This window comes from Amphiura filiformis, chromosome 16, assembly GCF_039555335.1.
Source record: "Amphiura filiformis chromosome 16, Afil_fr2py, whole genome shotgun sequence".
Classification (NCBI taxonomy): Eukaryota; Metazoa; Echinodermata; class Ophiuroidea; order Amphilepidida; family Amphiuridae; genus Amphiura; species Amphiura filiformis.
Genome location: NC_092643.1, coordinates 31482138 through 31499812, shown reverse-complemented (window position 1 = coordinate 31499812; position 17675 = coordinate 31482138). Strand labels below are relative to the sequence as shown.

The 17675-nt window shown below is 35.8% G+C and overlaps 1 protein-coding gene across 1 annotated transcript; it reads right to left on the bottom strand.

Annotated features, from left to right (window-relative positions):
* Nucleotides 1–4530: 4530 nt before the first annotated feature.
* Nucleotides 4531–17266, bottom strand: LOC140136561 (carbohydrate sulfotransferase 10-like). Its single transcript, XM_072158258.1, has 3 exons — nt 17011–17266; nt 9492–9559; nt 4531–5493 (listed from the first exon to the last, which is right to left on the bottom strand). The coding sequence occupies exons 1-3, from the start codon at nt 17132–17134 to the stop codon at nt 4531–4533; spliced, it is 1155 nt and encodes a 384-aa protein (XP_072014359.1). The 5' UTR covers nt 17135–17266.
* Nucleotides 17267–17675: the final 409 nt, after the last annotated feature.

The window sequence follows — 17675 nt, the reverse complement described above, 5'->3', positions numbered from 1 at the left end:
ACAAAATTACTAAAAAAATCTATTAAAAAAATAATTTAAAAAACCTAAAATGAAATCCTAAAAGTAGAACGGTAGATTTGAAGATGGAAAAAAAGAACATGTCAAAAAGTTTAATTAAAACGAGAATAAAAACCGGAACATGTCCCTGGCATTGCTCTCTTTAGTGCCAAAGTCTGACGCTCTATCAATTGAGCTATTTGATCCTGCTATACGAAACAGTCATTATTATGTCAAATCAATTGATTGGTGTTACAATATACTTAGATGGAATGTATAGTCACCTCGCGCCGCCATTATATATATATAGTTGCTCAAACTCCAAATACAAAAAGCAACTAATTTTATTAAGGGCGTTTCTTTGGTATATGCTTCTAGACGGGATTTTACGGTAGTGCGATTTGATAGCGCGTGTATTGTCCTAGATATTTATATCTAGTTTTTTAAACATTTTTCTTCAAACCTGAGCATTACGAGTAAATGTATAATTTTATACATGCTGCCAATATTTCTGGTGGAGTTAAGGGGGTCAAATCCAAGATGGCGGCTAAGTCAAATTTAAAAAAAATCACGTTGTATAATACCTCAAATTCTTCCTCTAATCATAAGGAACCAAAAAAGTCAATGGTCGCACATCTAATAAGTTACACGGTAAAATATACCCACATGTATACAAGCATCAACATTGGAGGGATGAGTGTATGGTCATCCCCCTGTTAAAATTTGCGGGGGGGGGGGTAAGGGGTTATACCCTCCATCCCTCGGGATCTATGCCTATGAAAATCATAATATGACTTCACGTCACAATTGCTCTGTGCATAGCCGTCAAACAACTACAAATCACAAATAATCCTAACGATATTTGTGGCTTCTGAGCCACAGCGGATCTAGTTTTTATTGTATTCCTTTTTTTTCTCATTCATTTGATACTATCCTGTGCGTAATAATAGACACCATTGACCCACCATAAAACCCTTGGACCTACCATGTCTCCCTTGACCAACCATACTAGTTTTTGACCACCGAAGGCTGTTCTTCCTTGTGTGTGAAAGATGAACCAAAATCCACTCTTTAAATAGTCTGCCACATACACTTAATCATGGTTTTCATGGGAGAAAGGCCCAACTCCATGGAGTTCTTTCACAAATATTGGGTTAAAGAGGAATTTTGTTCATCCATGAAATCTGCTTTTCACTGCAATAGACTTTCTTGTTAAAATATAACATGCTTCTACTTGTGCAATTAATGGATAATTATTAAATTTCTGTAGATATTTATAACACATCTGCTTTATACGGAACTGGCACTTGCAGTATATTAGTGGAAGAAGGGCCCAACTCCAGCTCGTATTAAGACCTGTACCGTTGCCATGGAAACATCATATATAATTTCGAACCCAGTGGGCACACCTGACGTTGAAATCACGTTGTATTTGCAAATTGCAAAATGAACCTGATTTCAAACTCCTTAATTTTTGTATTGAATGTTGGTTGAAATCAGATTGAAATTTCAACGTTGTATCAACGTTGAAATTTCAACCTGATTTCAACTAACCTCAAATTTGAAATCCGGTTGAAATGAGGTTAGGTGGAAACTTCGACGTTGTATCAACGTTGATTCAACGTCGAAATCCTATGTGCCCACTGGGAATGTATGTAATATTGTATGTTCATGTATTTAAGGTCCCCTGAAGATGAAAACATTCTGTCTATAAAATGTTCCAAATATTATTAAGTTTTTTTCTTAATATCTCAAAAACAGTTTTGATGGAGTTTGGCCCTTTTTCCACTCAGGTATTCAATTATTTTTCCAACCCTCCCGCGAAAATGGCCCTGGAAGTTTTTAGCCGTCCCCTCGTTTTTTTGTCTGCGGGACTTTATTCAAGTCCGAAAGCTCCCCCTGTTCCAGAAACATACAGCACTAATTTGATTAAAAATATATTGTCACCCTGTTTTGCCAAATGAAACATAGCTAAATCCTAATCCTTTAGTTAGTTCAAACAGGCAATGAAAATCAAATTTCAATATTTTGGTCAATTTTGGGAAATAAGGGCCAAAATTATGCGTTTTAGGGCGTTTATTTTATTTAGTTTAAAGTTATATCTGAAGTTTATGTTATATAATAAAATAGATTTATAGCATTTCAGTTATTTTATTGGTGCAGTATATTAACTGATGTATTCATTAAATATAATGGAAAAGTGCTAGCAATTTTGTCCATAATTTCACAAATTTAGCATCTGTGCTTATGAAATTTTCAGGATATATAAAACAGGTCAGAATTTATTATACAAATATATACTGCCATGAGAGGTTCTGGTTAAAACTATGGGCCCGAGGTGAGATCAATAGTACTATTTTCCTGAGGGGCGCAGCCCCGAAGGAAAATAGTATTAATTGATCTCAACGAGGGACCATAGTTTTAACCAGAACTTCGAATAAAGGCAGTATATATTTGTTTTATATACTTCATTAATATGTTCTTTGTTCATTGATTTGTTAAAAGAAAATTATTTGACGTCTTGACTCTCCCGCTTCTATCCTGAGTGAACAGCACGGCTAATTTAAGCACAACCTACCCTTCAAAAAATCGAATAGCCTAAAATCGGGCTAACCAATTACAGCAGCGGGAAATGACGCTATGGTAGTTTCGCGTGCGTGAACTGTTCCGTCGCATCGAATGCGCGCACGCGGAAGGCATGGTCAAAAGTACTATTTACGGCTTGGAGGTACTATTTACGGCTCATCCGGGACATTGAAAATACTATTTACGGCTTACAGGTACTATTTACGGATAGGAGTACTGATGGTAAAACTATTTTTGGTCATGTGATCCACTTTTAACCAATCAATGAACAAGAATATATTAATGAAGTATATAATGTTTGATATACATGGTCATCAGTTGGACATATGACACATTTCATATTTCATATTACATATTTCAATACATATTACATATTAATATTACATATTACATATTAATATTATACAGTAAACCAAAAAATTAAGGTACCAGTTATGTTCACCCCCTATTCCTAAACAAAGACATATATATCATAATTGGAACCAGCAGCTAATAGTTGCATCTTTTAGCTCGAATTTAAGACCTCATTCGTTGAAATTGTTCAAGAAATAAAGACACGGCGATCCCAAAACCCAAGGAAGATACCAATGTAAAAGTTGCAGTTTCCTTCATTGCATGCCCTATTGATTTGTACACAAAGTGTTCGTGAACAAGAGAACTAGTGCCCCGCTTCCATTGATTAGCACGTTAAAACTAGCGTCGTGCTTTCACTGATTAGAACACAAAAGTGCAACTTTTGATTTCGTCTCTTCATTAGGTTTTAGATCACCGTTTCTTTAATTCTCAACCAATTTCAACAAATGAGGTCTTAAATCAGAGCTAAAGAGTACAGGTATTAGATACTTGTTTTAATTTTGACACATTTTTCTTTATTTAGGATATACAGGGGTGAACACAACTGGTACCTTAATTTTTTGGCTTACTGTATATTAATATTACATATTTCTTTTTACATATTTCATTGATCATGAATGTCGTATTAACGAAGGAAAATGTATCATGTTTGGTATCCAAATAATTGCAGAAACTTCCTCTTTCCAAATATGTATTTTGATTTCCCATCGGCCAATCCTAGTGAATGATGGGGGGGTCACTCCCATTGTGGCCTGTACACCATCCCAAATCAACTTTTGAAAAGAGAGGCATTATGAAAGTGCTCTAAGCATGCTTTAAATAGATTAATTGAATAGAGCAAAGCACACATATCAATATGTACTTAGTTTGAAGTAAATCGGACATACGGTTTTCAAAAATATATCAATTTATATTTTCTTTGTATCTTATTGTTTTTTATCAATAATCAAGCAAGTTAATGAGCTAAAATGACTGTTAAGGCTCATTAATATGTAATTTTTGCCAATATTTTGCTGAAAATCCATGGTCAAACTTGGTCAAAGTGTTTCTAATTTGTTTTAATATATTATATAGTGAAGCCGCTCTATTGCGTATTTGCATAGTTAATTAACATTTATGCATATTAGATCATTAATTATTATGCAATTATGCAATTATGCAAATTAGAGGGCTGTTTCATTATACAATACATTAGAACATATTAGAAACACTTAGACCAAAAGTATGTTTTATATTTTTAAATTGGTGGTCAAGTAATGGATTATTTCAAGATGAAAAAATATTTTGCAAAAATGTTTGCCCAAAATATTTTCAATAACGTTTTAAAAACATTTTCATGACCTTTGATGACCCGGCATTTAAATGTTATTAAAACGTTAAGATAAAAAATTAAGAACATTTCTTTGTTTGCCGGGTGCAAATATTTAACATAATGTTATTTAAGTGTTGACAAAATATTTGGCAAAAAATGTTTGCAAAAATAATTTACAATAACATTTTGAAAACATGTAAAAAATATTGTTGCAGTGTGTTTTCATACAAAACGTTTTAAAACCCGACGGCCGACATTTTGTTATTAAAAAACGTCGTTTTTTATCTAAACCAAAACCAAAACTTATTTAAAACGTGTTTAAAACGTTTTTGTGTTTGTTGGGTAAGCATACTATATCCAAATAACTTAAAATCTTTCTCATATTTTTGCTCCAATCGATTCACATCCTCCACAGAAAGTTCATTCATGTATGTGTGCTGTGTATCGGCATCAGAACTGTTGGTTTCATGACCCGCAGTTGACGAAACCACACGTTCTAATTCCGGTGCGCCCAATTTCTTCAATATAAATTTGGCATCAGTGTCCATAGTTTCAAGTTTACCGATGATATCATAGTTTATTTGACATGGTAAACACAATTCATTGATCGGCATCCAATGTTGCGCACCACCAAACCCATTACTGTAATTAAATTTTGCATTTGGTTTACTTACAAATTGTACAAACGCTGGCCACGTTGATTGGTTCCCACAAGGTAAATCCAACCATTCTTTATTTTGTTTCATTACATATAAATACATTTTATACATCCAATGGTGCCACATTTTTTTATGTTTTTTATCTTCGAATTTGTCGCGATATGCCGATAAAGTCCGTGTAAACGGTTCTCGCACTATGATAAATTTGGTGTAAGTTTTTAACCGATGTATAACATCGTCAGGTGACATGCGCATTAGTCTCCAATCGGACTTGTCAGAATATACGTGGATATGCTGATTCATTGACATTACATTGCTGATAAATGATTGGCTATAATGAGCCTCTCCTTTGTTTAAAATGTAGAAGACTTTCTTCCAATTGCTGCTAGCTACTTTGGGTACATTACAATACAGAGCTTTATGTTTATCGGACACCCAGAGAAATGACAGCAAGTTTTTGTGATCCATAAGCCACTGTTTCAGGTTGTTGGGTGAGGTTTCATTGTAAGCTGCACATGCTTGATGAAGAGTTTCTCGTCGGCGGGATTGTAACTGTAACCACTGGCATTCCTCATCACAAAATTGCTGCAAAAGTGGAAAATCAAGAATGAAATCAATCAATCAATCAATCAATCAATCAATCAATCAGTAAATTTAACTACTACCTAAGGGCTGTGCAATAATTATGAGCCGGGGGGTAAATTTCCGAACGGCCCGCCAAAAATCGCTCCCCCACCCTCTCGGCCTGCCAAAAAATCGCTTGCCCCTCCCCCCCCCTCCCTCCTTGCACTTGCAATCCCAATTTGCAAACCTTAAATGGTCTAGATATATGATGCGAGCGCAGCGAGTAGGAAAATTTGTATATTAAAGCGTTCCGTACTGTTTTCCTAAAGCTTTTTTAGAGCATTTTATTTAAAAGGCGCCACATGAATGTGTGCCATTGCCCCTCTCGGCTGGCCAAAAATTGCTTCCCCCTCCCTTTCGGCTCGCCAAAATGCACCATTGTCTGACACCTCTGCCAATTTGGAACCACTCTGAGTCATCTCTACTCGTCCTGACTGAAGATTCCTGATCATGGCATAGCGTACTGATGAGCTTCACCATGTGACCGGGGAATCCCATATCCCCATGATGTTCCATAAGTCTTGATGGTTGACACAGTCAAATGCCTTGCTGTAATCGATGAAACAAAGGTAGAGTGGAATGGAATGTCCTCTGCATTTTTCAATGATATTTCGAATATTGACAATTTGATCCCTGGTGTCTCTGCCTGCACTAAAACCGGCCTGTTCGTCTGCTATCTTAGTCTGTAAATATGTTATAAGAATCAAACTTACAAGAAAGATTGACTCTTGTCAAATACTACAATTCTGTCAGAGAGAATGTGCATATTTGTATTAATTTCTTTAATTAATGGACATAATATTGATTAATTAATTTGCGATGATAAATATTTTTTTATGATTTACCATAATTCCAAACATGTCAAGCAATATGTCAAATTAAAGCTAATTAAAACATTCTATTCCAATTTTTGCTATACACGCACAGGAGCTGTACTTTTAAAATCCGCGCCTAATCAATAATGAGTCTTTCACTTCATTGTCAAAGTACTGTGTTCCCTGTAGCATTATGGAGTGACCAAGTCCTAGAGTGTGATGGTTTTGTAGCAGATGACAGTGCTCATTTAAGTCTATCAAGCTCAGTTAGTAGCTACTTGCTGAATGGCTGGGCATTATCAGCTATCAAAGATATGCCTTATGCACATGCCAATCACAGTAGAGGTTTGATAACATTTTGTTAAAAACCCAAAGGTGATATAAGGACAAAACTGTGCATGTTGGTACTTGATTGTTAGGATTCTTATATGTTGAAAATGCCTTGTAGTAGTATTTTTTATGTGTAGTGTATATTGTTCATACATTATATAGCTTTTAAATTTTGGGCATTAATGCTCTGTTGCACTGTAGAATGTACCCCATTTCTTAACAAATATAATGAACCACTTGTCTTGAATCACTGAAATTTCAGTGAAGTTCTTGGATTCCTTGCCATTGGATTCATTTTGATACAAGTGTGTAATTATTTTTTTGAGAAAAAAGCAAAATTAGTCACAAAATTTATCAGGGGTGTAGTACCACCTTAACATTGCCCTGAATACCAGCTCTCACACGAAACCAGTCATTATATATATTTTCCTCTGTTTCGTTTTGGAGATAATTAATGTCATTTGTAATAACTGCTTTATCATTTTCGACATTTTGCAGAATTTTGCTTCCCTTCAAGTCCTAAACTTTTTGAAGTTCAATGACGTCCCATTTCCAACCAAGTATAATGACAAGTCTCATCCCTGGACCAAAACAAGTATATTTAAAGCACTGTACTTTAAATATGCTTTCTAAACAACATTGCAACGTGCGACATTTGGAACAACGATAAAGTACCTTTAAAGTACAAATAAAGCACAATGACCAGAAAAGTACATTTAAAGCATATTGAAAAAGCACATTTAAAGTACTGTACTTTAATTGTACTTTATACCAAACCAGCTAAAAGTACTGTGCTTTAATTATACTTTATACTAAAACAAGTATATTTAAAGCACTGTGCTTTAAATATGCTTTCTAAACAACATTCCAATGTGCGACATTTGGAACGACGATAAAGTACCTTTAAAGTACAAATAAAGCACAATGACCAGAAAAGTACATTTAAAGCATACTGAAAAAAGCACATTTAAAGTACTGTACTTTATACCAAACAAGCATATTTAAAGTACTGTGCTTTAATTATACTTTATACCAAAACAAGTATATTTAAAGCACTGTGCTTTAAATATGCTTTCTAAACAACATTCCAATGTGCGACATTTGGAACGACAATAAAGTACCTTTAAAGTACAAATAAAGCACAATGACTAGAAAAGTACATTTAAAGCATACTGAAAAAAGCATATTTAAAGTACTGTGCTTAACGAGGTTCCATACCATATACCAGTAAGCTTATAAATACCACATATGGAGCTAATTATCAAAGTATTGGTAACACAAGTATGTTCACGTGCAAGCATACATTACCAGTAACTATCTCCTGTAATCAGGCCTGTATTTGTAAGTCCATTAAGTCTTTCATTTTATATAAATATGAACAGTTTTATACATCCATTGCAATATGCAACCTTAGCACAAGATGGCTGTTGGTATTTTTCAAATCTAGAAGAATTTAGTCATGTGACTTGTAAATGTAAACATCACATGACCATGATGACCACATTAAAGTACATTTAAAGTACACTGAAAAGCACAATTTAAGTACTCTTACATTGCTGACAATAGCGGGGAAAACCAATCCAGGTAAAGTATACATAAAGTACTATATTTAAAGTACACACTGATGTTCAAAATTTGGTTAAGTCTAAAATAAGCACAATTAAAGTATACTCACTGACACTGGGAAAAAACTAAGTCCAAATAAAGTATAGTTAAAGCACAAAAAATTTCCCATATTTATCAAAATATTCATAAAGTATAATTAAAGTCATATAAAGCACATTTAAAGTACCTTTAAAGTACACAGTTTTTCCAGGATATGAAAAATAAGCACATTTAAAGTACACTTTATATGCACTAATTAACAGAAAGTTAAAGTACCCATAAAGTACAGATAAAGTACATTTCTTATGTGCTTTATTTGGTCCAGGGATATTTTACCAAAAGACCGTGGACCTAGTGTTTACTACTGCTCAAAACTAGACATATGCACCGCCGTGTACTTTTGCTGTTCTCGAACGTTATAAACACGAGCCTTCACTGTAATTTAAATGGCCCACCTTTTTGCCTGATTTGGCAGTGTCCCTAGTCTATTGATTTTATGCTAATACTGTTACGTAATCAAGTATATGGTATAATTTATACAATGTGATTTGAAAGACAAAGTACATTCATCATGTGATCATCAAGAAATTCCATCTAGATATTCAATATAAGGGGTCAAAGGTCAATTTTCATTATGTACTGACCGACCCTCGTATAAACAATTTTTTGCACTTTCGCTGGGATCACTTAATGGGCCTTTCCCCCAAGTCTTGGACCAAGGCTGAGTTCACTGCGTGAACAAAAACTAAATGATTGAAAATAAAAGGCTAACGGGAGGCGTTTTAATATTATGACGTAAGGCTCTGTATTAGTGGGCCCTATTCGCCATAGAAGTGATGATATAACAGGATTAACTACCATAGCAATATAGGTGAATGCACGTCGTATATCGCACTGTACTGGTACGTTCACGCGGTACCTCTGCATTGAACCATAGATGTCAAAGAACAGGGATAAAGACCTGGGTCGTAACTCTATTGAATATTCATATCATGTTGATCACTCGCACCTGTAAGATAAGTATCTTTGAAAAGAGCGGTATTGTATTCACTCTATAATTGCAGACAAACACAGGTGATGAGTAGAACTTGATTGTAGTGCAGGGCGATATATTCAAAAATTGTATTCATCTATTGCTATGGTAGTTAATCCTGTTACATCATCACTTCTACGGCGAAAAGACGTTGGCGTTAAGGCTATAATACTCACCTGCCTTTGAAGTTGAGGATCCATATGAGAGATTCCGTGATATCTTGTACTCTTCTCGGTAGGGCGAACTGATAAAGAGAAAAATAAGGTAAAATTGAACGTGGTAGTGGACCTACCATTTGACTGTACATTTCTGGCTTTTTCATTAACCTATAGACGAATTTAACGAGCCAAGTGATGGTCAGAATTAATTCGGCCATACCTGGGTCCCCTCTGCACCAAACTGGTGTTGTGACTGCCCAATTTGGGGGACTAAAGCCGCTTAAAATCGATGTTATATTGTAACGTGTTGTAAACTTTCATCATTCTTTTGTCTACGTGTAACACGGGTGACGGAATGCAGTTTAAAACTAGATATGCTGCGGTCTTGTAAGACCACGAAGTCTAGCCGTGATCTTGAAATGACCTCTGATGACCTTGAAAGGTATTCGACAAAATTGTCTTTTCATGAAAAATGTCGGCACTAAGTTTAATAACAATCTACCTAATAAAACAATTGACCTTAGTGGACCTCTGATGACCTTGAAATGACCTCCATCATGTTTTGAATCATATCAACATCGCATATACTAATTTTCATTTAAATTGGAGAAACTTAGAAATTTAACCTCTTTTGACCTTTGACCTTTGGTGACCTTGAAATGACTTCCATCATATTTGAATCATACCAGGATCACATTATACTAATTTTTATTAAAATTGGACACACTTACACATTTTCCCCCTTTTGACCCCAAAACAGATCCCGCCCCATGTTTAAGCCAAATCTGATTATAACCCTATATGCACCTAATGCTAGAGCCTTTTTGGCATTATTCTGATGATCACAGCACTTAATATGCAGTAAATAGTGAATTCTCGCTATTCGCAATAAGGGCGCCGCCAGCAGTTTGCGATGTAATCGTGATGTATCATGGGAAAAGGTCGACATCAAGTCCGCGCAATACGAATATTACCATGCTATTACATAGGAACACGTGACAATATTTTTAGTTTGTCAATATAACGGTGTTACACGCGAATCGATACTCAATAATACTTAATAATGTGATTTGAAATGTGCACAATTAATTTTTTCTCTATCGATTTGCGTGTAATACCGTTATATTGACAAACTAAAAAATATTGTCACGTGTTCCTATGTAATAGCATGGTAATATTCGTATTGCGCGGACTTGGATGTCGACCTTTTCCCATGATACATCACGATTACATCGCAAAATCCAAGCTGGCGGCGCCCTTATTGCGAATAGCGAGAATTGTAAGGTGATTTCCAGTAATTGACCCCTGCATGACCTTCAACTCTGTGTACACCCCATAGACACTAGCTTATGTCAATGCATATGTGTCAGTTGCATCCTTGTATCGTGTAATCTGTAGGAAAATAAACATTTGGAAGGTGTTTGGCTATGTACTGGAAATACACCCTTAATGACCTTTGACCACAAATCTGTGTACACCCTATAGGCCCCGGCTATAGCCAAGGTTAATGTCCAAATATCATGAATGTACGATGTAATCTGTAGGAGAATGAGCATTTTTGAAAAAAAAATCACATTTTTAGCCAAAATTACTCATCCGTGACGTTTGACCCCAAATCGATCAGGTCAAATGTGAAGGCTGGGGTAATGGAGCTTTTGTCCAAGTTTGATATAAAATTGGACGATTGAGCTCATATTTATTGGTCGAGCTATGAGTTTAAAAAAATTTGGACGGCACGTAGTCGAGTCCAATATTTTAAAACTCATAGCGCGAGCAATAAATATTGGGCGTAAAGCATCCAATGTTTTCATTATTATGTTTTGGATCCAATATTTTCACACACTTGGATTCAACAAAATAATCATAACAATGATCATTATTATGTTTAGATGGATCCAAGTTGTGATAATATTGGATCCAAAACATAATAATGATAAAATTGGATGCTTTACGTCCAATATTTATTGGCTTCGCTATGAGTTGTAAAATATTGGACTCGACTACGTCTCGTACGTCTCGTCCAATATTTTAAAACTCATAGCTCGGCCAATAAATATGGGCTCAACCGATCCAATTTTATATCATAATCGGTCAAATAATGACGGAGCTAGAGCAAATTACATCATGACCTTGGAAGGTTGCGAGAGGAAAGAAAGAAGCAGAAACTGCTGAAATACTAGAGTCCAGCTGAGTTCGGCTGGACTAATAGCCGCCAAGGCCGCATAATTTCACATTTCATGTGGGATGGACCCGACGGGGGACCCGGCTATCGGGCTGCCAATGATGTGTAGGAATGCGTCAATTCGCCGTAGAAGTGATGATGTAACAGGATTAACTACCATAGCAATTCGCCGTAGAAGTGACGTCATAATCGGATTAACTACCATAGCAATAGAGGAATACAATTTTTGAATAGATCGCCCTGCACTACAAGCAGATTGCACTCTAACAGGTGCGAGTGATCAGCATAATATGCATATTCTATAGAATTACGATACATGTTCTTATCCCTGTTCTTTGACATCAATGCATAGGTACCGAGTGAACGTTGTAGTACAGGGCGATATAGTCAAAATTGTATTTCTCTATTGCTATGGTAGTTAACTACGTTACTTCTACGCGGCGAATTGGTTCAAACAATTTTTGAATATACCGCACTGCACTGCGCTATAACAAAGTACGTTCACGTGGTACGTCTACATTGAACGGGGTTGAACCATAGATGTCAAAGAACAGGAATAAAAACCTGGATCGTAATTCTATAGAATATTCATATCGTACTGATCACTCGCACCTGCAGATTAGTATCTTTGAAAAGAGCGGTATTGTATTCAATCTATGATTGCAGACATACACAGGCACAGTGATGAGTGCAACCTGCTTGTAGTGCAGGGCGATATATTCAAAAATTGTCTGAACCTATTGCTATGGTAGTTAATCCTGTTACATCACTTCAACGGCGAATCGGACATTCAGACCGCTATAAGTTTGTTCCTCATAGTCGTGCTGGAAGTCGATCATAAAATAAATAAATAATAAATTTTTGTATTTATAAAGCGCCTTTCTCCAGATCTTAGAGGACTCAAAGCGCTGTAATTTCGCTGCAATGATGAATCATCACAATCAGATCGCATCAACTATAGGTTGAGCCGAACGGCGCACACCTATCCCCATTTAGATTATAACATCCACCAGTTTTCTGTGCAGCTCCCCAAATTCCATTGGGTGAAGGAAGTTTTTGATAACCAAACAACTAAACACCGATTTTTGCGATACAGGAGGAAACCGGAGATCCCGGAGAAAACCTGCGAGAGCGAGCATGGAATCGGGATAAACCAAGTGCACATGATTCCTTGGGCCGCGCCGGGTCTTGAACCCGGGACCTCAGTGGTGCAAAGCGAGGGAACTACCGCTGCTCTAACTCGCCCTCCCAATCGATCGATACATGTTGAAATCAACACATTACTGAGATACACCCTTTTGCAATGAAATTAATTTTCTCGGTCAAAAAAAGATAATAATTGTAATTTGTTTCAGCAATGTTAAATAAAACCATATTTCTGTAAGATTTCTTATTTTTAAGACCCGAACTTCGCCCGTGAGCTTTTTGTGGAGTTACCTTTTTAGTGTTTCAAACTAATATAGTTAGCCATTAAGAAAGATCTTTCCCAACTCTATCGTGTGGGGCTATATATTATAGTTTTGTCAGAATTTCCGTTTTGATTTCACCATTTTTCACTTGCAACTGCCAAAATGTCCAACTCAGTACTTTATTTCGAATACAACCAGCAGAAATAATCGATATTTCTATTGTGATGCAGAATCATCCATCCATGAGTATACGCGTTGATTTTGACAAATTGGCAGTCCGAAGTGAAAAATGGTACAATCAAATCGGAAATTTTGACAAAACCATGATATAGGCCTAGATCCGTATGATGTGCTTTAGAAAGCTGGGGAAAATCTTTCATTAGCAATCTATAGTACTTTGAAAAGCTAAAAAGTTGAAGCCTGTAAAAATCAAAAAACTTACGCTATAAGACTAAATTTCGCACCTATGACTACCAGGATTTTTTATAAAAATATAGTATTAAGCATCATAGTTTTCTTCTGATATTTGCTGAAAATGAAATTATTGCTTTTCATTTGGCCGAGAGAATGTATTTTAACGTGAAAAGGTGTTGCACGCAATTTTACTCATTTCAACACCGAATTCGATCGGGTTAATTAATGACTGAGTGAGCCTTGTATAACAATAGCCAGCGAGTTAGTAGCGTTCTGAGTGTAGAAGAATTCCTGTTAGGTATGGTCCAAATTATTATTAGAATGTAAAAAATAACTACAAAATGAAAATGAAACAAAATAAGGAGAAAATGTGATACAGAAAAAAAGAAAACATGATTCATGTTGAAGAGCTCTGTTGCAAAAGCCCTTATATCCACTTTTGGCTGAAATTGAGTTATTGGCATGACATTATAGTGTGAGTAACAATACATATTTTGGTGGTTGTTTGACCTTCATACCACCTTCCCTTCCGGAGATATCGTATATTTCCCGTTTGTGAAATCTTAGGAATTTCCGGAAATCTGAACATAAAATGAATTATAAAATTGTAGGAAAATAATATCTTGATGTAAACTGAGCTCAAAAAGAAACTTATACTTTTTTACAACTTGTGAATCACAAGGTCATATCTTAAAATACTGTCAATCAAAATGAACCAAAATTACACACAGGATTACCTTAATACTTTACTCAAAACACATGTCAGTAACCAAGCAGTTGTCCAACTGACACAACAGCAAAATGCACTGTCATGGGACAGCTTCCTGGACTTCCTTCACTTTTACAGCCCAACATTGGGCACCCAGGACAAAAAATCTGTGAGAATGCACACAAGATCCTTGCACAGATGATAAAACGGTGCTGCTTTCTGCTTTTCATACACTTTTTTCACGAAACAGGGCTGGGCTGTGAATGTGGTCCAGGAAGCTGTCCCATGTCCGTGCATTTTGCTGTTGTGTCAGTTGGATAACTGCTTGGTTACTGGCATGTGTTAAGAGTAGAGTATTAAAGTAAATCTCTGTGTAATTTTGGTTCAATTTGATGGACAGGATTTCAAGATATGACCTTGTGAAAAATTATAAGTTTCTTTTTGAGCTCAGTTTATAATAGTAGCCTTGAGCTATTAAAACCAAAAGGAACTGTTTTGGTGTCACTATGTTTGAAAAAAAATCATTGTAATAAACAAAAGTTGTAGCAAAAAAATGCCGGATTGAATTGATAACTCGTAATTAAAAAACTAAATGAGATATATCAATTTTTCTTTTTGATTTTGAAAGCATTAGTCAGGTTACATAAAGTAGTTTAAACAAATGGACTCAAATTTGATTGCAAAGGTGGTTTCTAGAAAAGGGGTAAATTTATATTGTTGCAAAAGCCCTTACATCCACAAAAGGCGCGATATAAAGGAAATAATTAAATAAATAGGAACACTTTATCCAAACCCAAATTGAATCAAATCGAACAAGTAATACTTGTATAACTAAAAAAGCTGTTTTTCTCAAAAGTCAAAAAGTGGATGTAAGGGCTTTTGCAACAAAGCTCTTCATATTTCTTATAGACTTTTCCCCCGATCATTTCTGTTCTACTTGAAACTTTTATGAATGAATTTAACTTGAAAGACGGTAAATCAGGTCAAAATGTCATGCTGATACCATCAACATGACTGTATATATTGTATATTGTATATTTATTAAAAAATCACATAGCAGCCAACGGCTGAATTGCATGACATTTACATTAAAAATAGCATTATGAAAAATACATACATTATAATTAAAACACTCAAACATTAAAAACATGAAAATAAATAAGAAGACAATATAATTGCACTTGACTGGATTTGGAACAATATCAAAAAATGACTGGCAAGAACACGCGGAGTTTTTAAATCTTTTTCTGCTATACAGCCATTAGTTTCCGCTAACATTTATTATATAGATAATTACCTATTTCCTATAAGTAGTCTCACAGTAGAACAGTCTTTATCAAGTCGAACTTCTTCAAAGCACTTTGACAAACGTGCTACATGTAATTTGTAGATTTACACTTTTAGACAAAAGGTGCAACTTAGAACTTTTTTTTGTCCCGTATATAGCACTGACCATAAGGTTCTATAAAGAACCTTTAAAAAGTTCTATAAAGAACCTTAAAGATTTAAATAGGACTAAGAATTTTCTCATTCATGAATTCAGGGACTCATCGCAAAGTTAAGAAAAGTGAAAATGAGTGTTACACATTTTAGGTTCCAAAAATCATGTTCTTGGCTAGAACCATTTTTTCTGTTCTACTGAGGGTAGAACCCTACTGCTTTTACACAAAATACACAAGGCATATTTTTGGATTTTAACCTATCAACCGGCTTGCATGCCCCCATCCAATCGGACCTAGGTCCCCCATCACAGTCGGTGCCTCCCCATAGGATAACACTACGCCACTGGGAACCACAAAGAAATTGTACCCCACAAGCTACTTGTTGCAACTTATACAGTAGTTCAAGAATGCTCGTACCGGAGCACACCCCGTACCCCAGGTACCACACCCCGTACCCACACAAAGGAATGACCTCCACAAACCAGGCACAACGCTAGAGGTTAAATACCACTAATTATGTATTACACGGGTTTCAATGGGAAAATGCCTAATTTCGGGTGGAATTTTCTCATATTCAGAACTCTCACAGTTCAATGCTACTAATATCAGGTGAAACTATATGATTTAGATGGCAAATGATCAAAAATTCAACATAGGTTGACCTGAGACTTTTCTTGTTTTAACGCACTGAACCGTAAACACCTTACAATGACAGTGCGCCCTCGAATCTGAAAGTTACGATATGATAGGGCGAATATTTACTAAAAAACCGAAGCCGTGCGTATGAATTTTGGTACTATTACAACAAAAATGTCATATAATGAGAGAAAATGTACTATTTTGAAGCATCAAACTCTAATAAGTACTTTTTTGGCTATATAACTTGATCAATTTCAGCTATTTTAATGCAGTCTTTTCGAATGCCATGAAAACAAATAGTTACTCGTCGTATTTCAATGTATCGCCCAGGCCTATTAGTGGTATTTAACCTATAGGGTCTCCTTGTCTCTCGTTGACGACTTCATCGTGTTCATTCTGTCTGCCGTCCGTCTCCCATCTCTTTCTTTCTCTTTGTTTAACCAGTCGGTCCGGTCCGGGTGGGTCCTGATGGGACCAGGCTCAAGCAAAATGCTCAAGCCAATCTTAAAAGCTTATATAACCATGCTGGCCTGTATGACGAGAAAACTAGAAAGAAACAGAATGAATAAAAAGAGCAAGGAAAAGAAAGGCCGGCCACTCCAAACAAATCAACATAACAATTTTGCTTTTAGCCCTTGGGTCGAGAAATCAGAAATTGGAAATTCTTATTCCGTGTCCGATACAAAGGCTTGTTAAAGGCCTTTCCCTTCCCCCATCTCTCTCATTCATAAGTTATACCTACTGTAGTACTTAGTCACTCCTGCATAGTCTGGATAATAACTGAGAAATAAAAGTCCCATAAGAATAAGAAGTGTGAAAAAAGCCACCAGACTGGTAGTATTTCCAACTGATTTGAAGCAAATCATCGTCACCACTTTGTCATGTTATTTCCTTCGGCATACAAAATCATAATAAATATTTTGAAGAAAATGTGTCATCACTGTCATTCATGAAATCATACCTATAGGCTAATAATTATTATTATTTGTACAATTCAAGTTCAGGATACGTGCATGTATGCTATACTATAGACAATACATTTATATTACGTCTCAATCGTGATTATAAGGTTTGCGAGGGCGGGTTCTGCGCATGCGCTGTGACTCTCACTAAGGCAACTTGGCTCCTACGGCAATAGTCTCCTACACAGCCAGTTCAGTCCTAACGCTCTTCGTTAGTCTGGCTAGCCCGAGACTACTACAGAAAGTGCAGAGGAAGTCGTTTATAATGCTAATAGAATAGAGAATAATTTATTTCTATAGAATGTATTTAGTCTAGTCAGGAAGAAGTTCAAGTCAAAAACGCCTGGACGGGTTGCGATACACCGACACAGACAAACCTTGCAGATGAACATCTCAGTTTGTTTACAAGTGTTTTAAAACAGTTCTAAATCCATGTTAGCTGGTC